Raw genomic sequence first — 5,853 nt, 5'->3', positions numbered from 1 at the left:
ATAGGATCCTCAAGTTACATTATACAATGAAGGGTTACGTTGTAATATGGTGAGTTAAAAAGCAAGGTCCTTAGGAAAGGTAAATTATACATCCTTCACCTGAGTTAATGTCTTTTTCTTGATAGGGGACAAAGTGGAGAGGGGGTTGCATTGGTGGCAAGGATGGAATGATGGAGGTAGAATATACAGTGATAAAAGGTAGGTTAGATGTACGCCCAGCTATCATCAACTAAAGATATGCTTTTGGTTCACTTTATCTTTTCTACTCCTTGATGCAAACTGACTAGTAGATTGAGATCCACCTTTGGAGGAAATGCTTAATTAAAAGCTTAACTTTGTTAGTGCATAAACTATAATATACTCTCATTCGAATCCACTTGGGCCATTCCTTATATGTAGATCACCTTTAGTAAATGAATGCAATACCAAAATTAAAACAAATGAGGACATTAGTAATATATCATGGTAAATTAAACAATGAACTCCAAGTTATGGTTGCCAAATAGTGTCAACTAAAATGTGATTACAAATGACTAATTCTTCTTTATTAGCTTAAGCTTTGGGAGTTTATTGGCTAGCCAAAGGCAACTGAGCTTAGATTTGTTCAAAATAATGACTTCAAATTTTTTGCATACTAATTATTTGTTTAATTAAATATGTTATTATCATGACTCATTTTAATCATTGTGCCTGTTATCTTGACTCAATTCAGTTATTGTGGTCTCTCTGTGTGTAGTTGGGACAGCATGGAGTGCTAAGGCCTAACATTTTTGTAACAATTTAAGCTTTTAGAAACAATTTATTAGTTAGTAAACAATAAATCAATTAGCTAAGCTAGGGCATATTAATATAAATGAAGAGTTATGCAATATATTGCTTCTTTGTTCCTCTTCCTACAAAGAGATGTTTTTCGCACGATAGAAGGCTAAAATTGCTTTCCTGTTGAGCAGGCACACGGTGCATCCAATGCGATGCATCACTACCTAAATAATACTGCTGTCAAATTGTAAAATTATTATTTGATTAAGGGCACATTCCAATCCCCAGGTACCTTGAACTGGAGATCAATTCCTAAGGTGCAATTCAATTATGATACCAACGTAAACTGTTCTATCTTTGTGCCCCTTTGCCACCTTGTCTACACTCAATATATAGCTCCAAATGTCAACAATCACACGACTGATGAAGCTTCCATAATTTTGATTTAGTAAAGAAATTATGATATCAGACAACTAATTAATTAAGTTAATTTCTAGGTAATAAAGCATACCCAACAGGACAAGGAAGCTATCATGATGCCATTTAGCCATTGTTTTTAATAGTTTTCTGAATTCCAACAACAATTAAAAAAATTGAGTTGGCGAACGAATGGACTACAATCAATTAAATTGACAAAGAACAAACATATTTTTTTATAATTTAAAACAACACTCATGCACATCAATTCAAGTCACCAACCCTTGCACCCTTCCACAAACCACCCACCCAAGAGACAAGAGCATAATGGACACATCATAAGACCTAGAAGAGAGCCATCTATAGCCATGAGCGAATAATTAGAAGGAACAACTATATGCAGTTTATTCATACATGGCATCCCTTCTTGGTGGGAGTTTGGAATCTTCTCCGTTTTGGCTACTTTCTCACCTACTTCAAGGAAAACATTCTCTCCTCATCCACCCCACTCCCCCTTCTGAAAGGCTTCGCTCTTCTTTGAGGAACTATTATAAAAAGAACCCCAGAAAGCTAGATTGGTGTAAAGAAAAAGGAAAGAAAGAAAGAAAGAAAAAAGGTAGGATTGAGACGAGGCCTCTCAAAGCAATTGCCACCGACGATGTCAGAGTCCATTAGTATTTGCCTGTAGTTGGACAAAGGAGAAAGAAATGGGTAAGGAATCCAAATAAATGATATTTTATTCCAAGGATGTGCAAGTGAAATTGAATAAAAGAATTAGTATAAACCACTGCCTCCGGCTCGTCTAATGAAGGAGAGGAACACAAGTATGAGGGCGACTGCAGCCAAGATCCCAATGATGATAGCCAGAGTTTTTCCAGTCTCGTCAACTGAAGAGAAAAAGAAAAAGTAAATAAATTGGTAAAATTACCTAATACTGTTCAAATATTTAAATCTACAACAAGGTATACAGGACAAGATATATTAGACCTACATTATGAGATTCCCCAATAAATATTCTAATTCAATGATTAACTATTTTATTTTTTAATTTCTATAAATATATTTATATTTGAATAGTTTAATTCATTTGATTTATTTTTAAAAAAAATAGTCGCCAAATTCTGCTGGCCGCCTAGCTTCCTTTCTTTCGTTAGTTAAGCCACCTTTTTCTAAGAAGGATTTGAGTAATTCGGGATCTATACTATTTGGAATGGCTCTCTCATATTGAGAAATTCTGTGATTTTTTTCAGAGATGAAACTTTTGGCAACCTAAAGGCACTTTTTCTAATTTTAAAAGTTGGAGGAAAAGATGCAATAATGGAGGCCAGATTCCCAAGCATTAAATAAATTACTGCCATTAATTTTTGGTCCTATGGAGATTGAAATCAATGAGATTACCTGAATCAAGTGCCATGTTTGCAACTTATGGCAGGCAAAAAGAAAGAGGCCAAAAAGGTTATAAAGGCGTCCTCTTTTTTTTTGGTGAAATAAAAAAAAAGAAAAGAAAAGAAACTCATGAGTGAGGGTGAGGGTTTTCCAGTAAGAAAAGTTAGTGGGAGCGTGGAACGGCATGTTGGCCACCAAATCGTGTCGCATATTCGTCCAATTTATTTAATGCCAAGCCTTGTCAGTATTAGGGCTTTCACAATTTGAGTTAATTGAAGGCAGAGGGAGTTAGAAAGAGAGAGAAGTGGTCAGCAGATTCAGAAGATTTCTTAGCCACCCATCCAATGTATGGCCTTCCTTTGGTTGTGCTCGGTACTCTGCCTTCTATTAGGGCTCCTTAGATCTTGATTACAAGAGTTAATAGCAGCCAATTCTTGTGATCCACTGGCCAAAATTTTAGATTTTGCCGGATCAAGTTGTACTGTGAACTTAGAGAGAGAGAATGCTTAAAAAGGTAGTATATTTTTAGACCGAGCAATTAAAAGTTTGAATCTACAAGTGATTCCTCTTATATATGTTTAAGATACTTAAAACCAGATTCAGATTGTATTTTTTGAAAGATTGATCCATCTTATTCTTATGACATCAAATGTTGAATCATGCAATGGCCACTTCGAAATTTGTACGAGTAGAAAAAAAAATGTTTGTCTCGCTTTAATATCTATGCGGAGCATGATCCAATAGTTAATGCTGCGAAAGAGAATTAATCATTCTTTCATGCGAAAGATACGACCCGAGCCCACTAAAAACATTTTTTCAATAGAAATGGAATTTAGTAAAAGTTGCCAAAAAGAAAATTTAAAAACTATAAGACTTTTCGAGGCTAGGTTATGTGCATGTGGGGTTAATGCATCATACAACTAGCTAGAGTAAATAAATAGCAGGATTTCATCTTATTTTAGTGCTGAATCAAAACAGTTTCTCACACTGATGGAACTCAAACCAAGTCATTTTCTTTCTCTTTCTCCTTTCCTCTCAAGGTCTAAGCTACTAGGTTCAACTAATAAACTCATTTAGCTGATTGATCAGATTGTAGATAAGGACTCACATTAAGATTAGAGGAACTATATTAACAAGGTCGCTATAAAATTATAAAAACTATAACATCATAGAAAGATCATCAAAGAGTGTTATGTCTAAACAACTCAAACCATTAGGCGTCATGATTTATTATATTCAACAGGATCTAGACAGAACAACCTTACAAAATATAGCGTGATACAAGCAGAGAGTCAATTAGTTTAATTTAAGTTTACTTCTAAATCAAATAAAATATGGTGCTTGTCCAGCTTCTTCAACCTAAAAAAAATCCTCTACGTTATCCTAATTATAGAGAAGAAATATTCCCTGATTCACAGTCATCGTCCCACCCTTTAAAAGCTCATAATTCTTTTACCAATTGGATTTCTAATGAGAACTATCCCTCCAAAGGAGAGCCAGAAATTATTCACGAAACCCATCTTGACCACATTAAAAAAAACTTAAACTAAATACCAAAACTAAGGATAAGATCAAATGTCGAACCATACACACCTAATAAACAAGCCTTAATCATTAGTTTGTTAGTTGTTAATTATCCTAGCAAGACGAAATCCTTAATTTAAATCCACACACAACCCAAAAGATATAGGAGGAAAGAAGGGGGTGCGACCACGGCCGGTGATCGAAACGTCGCTTACCGTGATTGTGTCGAGAGGGGTAAACGCCATTGGACCAGTACTGCAGGTAGCACTTGCCGAGGTACACGTCAGCGCCAACGGCGAACCCGCATACGGCCTTGACCTGCGCCACCGCTGATTCCACGCAGTCGGTGCACTCCTTGGGGCTGAGGTCGCCGACGCACTGTGCCATGGCCTGCACGTAGCCTGCGCCGCCGACCCGGTACGACCCACCGGTGGGCGGCGCCGCCGTGAGTGAGCCGAGGGCGGCGTCGCGCAAGCCAAAGACGTCGGAAGCGTACCCCCCAGCGGCGGCGCCACCGCAGCGCTTGTAGAGGAGAGTATCGTCGGGCTTGCCGAGGAAGGACTCCTTGTCGTAGCGGAGGAAGCAGGAGCGGAGCTGGACGGCGGCGCCGGTGGCGCCGGGGCAGAGGGCGGAGAGCTGGGAGAGGGCGGAGTGGATGCAGGAGTCGCAGTTGGAGATGGGGAGGTCGGCGCGGCACTGGAAGAGGCCGTAGGCCGGCTCGGCGGAGGAGGAGGTGAAGTTGGCGTAGGTGGAGGACTCGGCGGCTTTGGACAAGGAGGTGAGGAGGGACTCTACACTCAACTGGTATGGCGAGCCAGGGGTGTACTTGGTCTGCGAGCAGCCGGCGTACACGAAGGATTTGTAGTCATCTGAAGAGGAGATGAAAGGGAGGAAAGAGAGGGAGAGAAAGAACAGAAGATAGAGTTTTGGCATTCTTTCTTGTTTCTTTTGCTTTTTGATTCTTGTGGTAAGGCAGGGTGGAAGTGTTTGAGAGGGAGGAGGACGAGAGAGGAGGAGAGATTACTTGCAGAGGAGGGAAGGAGTAATGAGGTACTGATTGGGGGTGGGGTCTTAAAACATTCGAGTATGTGAATAGTTCCGGGAAGGAATTTACGTGGACAATTTCTTCGAGTTCTTCAGACGGTGGGAAACTAAGGACAATAGTAATGAGTAGAGTCGGAGAGGGTGGTTGTTTAAAGGGAGACTACTGCACGGGCTATTACCAGTCAAACACTAGATCAAAGCTAAGAGAGGCCCCAGCCACCAGATGGTGAGGGTGGTTGATATATATGGAGAGATTATTGTAGGTCATGGGTGTCACACCCCCGCCTACGCGGGATATGTGAGGCACCCAATGCCCACATGGGAGCCACATGAGGAGGGAATATAGAGCTCTCCTACTAGATATTGTTCGGTTTCGGGGCCCACATGCGTGCGCGCGCGCTGCTCAGACCCCTCCCCGATTTTATTTTCTATCCAAAATACGTCTGCAGGATTAAGAGACACCCGCCTCATATGCTCAGGCTCCGGACCGAGTCTTTCCAATATGAGATTATTAGGCCTTACACTAATTTCACGCCCCGCCTGCGTGGGGCACGTGAGGCACCAAGTGCCTACGTGGGGGCCACATGAGGAAGGAACACGAGGCTCTCCTGCCAGGTATTGTCCGGTTTCGAGGCCCGCACGCGTACGTACGTGCCGCTCAGATCCCTCTCCGATTTTGTTTTCCACCCAAAACGAGTTTGCAGGATTTGGAGACGTCCGCCT

The 5,853-nt window shown here is 40.8% G+C and overlaps 1 protein-coding gene across 3 annotated transcripts; it reads right to left on the bottom strand.

The window, feature by feature from the left end:
• Positions 1 to 1,388: 1,388 nt before the first annotated feature.
• Positions 1,389 to 5,332, bottom strand: LOC103696167 (plasmodesmata-located protein 7-like). Of its 3 annotated transcripts, none has more exons than XM_039120596.3 (3): positions 4,302 to 5,332; positions 1,968 to 2,063; positions 1,389 to 1,858 (listed from the first exon to the last, which is right to left on the bottom strand). In XM_039120596.3, exons 1-3 carry the CDS (start codon positions 5,017 to 5,019, stop codon positions 1,848 to 1,850), a joined length of 825 nt encoding a protein of 274 aa, XP_038976524.3. In that variant the 5' UTR covers positions 5,020 to 5,332; the 3' UTR covers positions 1,389 to 1,847. The 3 variants fall into 3 exon arrangements, with proteins under 3 accessions (XP_038976524.3, XP_008775929.3, XP_088577626.2); XM_008777707.6 differs by having other exon boundaries at positions 1,962 to 2,063; positions 4,302 to 5,331; XM_088721500.2 differs by having other exon boundaries at positions 1,389 to 2,063.
• Between the last annotated feature and the right edge of the window lie 521 nt (positions 5,333 to 5,853).

This window comes from Phoenix dactylifera, chromosome 5, assembly GCF_051530095.1.
Source record: "Phoenix dactylifera cultivar Ajwa chromosome 5, Ajwa_hap1_PhDact_Kaust_v1.1, whole genome shotgun sequence".
NCBI classification, from domain to species: Eukaryota; Viridiplantae; Streptophyta; class Magnoliopsida; order Arecales; family Arecaceae; genus Phoenix; species Phoenix dactylifera.
This window is presented reverse-complemented; position numbering and strand designations above follow the sequence as displayed.

Bases quoted from the DNA above. Each gene is read 5' to 3' on its own strand.
- LOC103696167 (XM_088721500.2), bottom strand. From the start codon at position 5,019: ATGCCAAAACTCTATCTTCTGTTCTTTCTCTCCCTCTCTTTCCTCCCT. The intron at 2,064-4,301 runs GTAAGCGACGTT...TTTTCTCTTCAG, and splicing joins CCCCTCTCGACACAATCACG to TTGACGAGACTGGAAAAACT.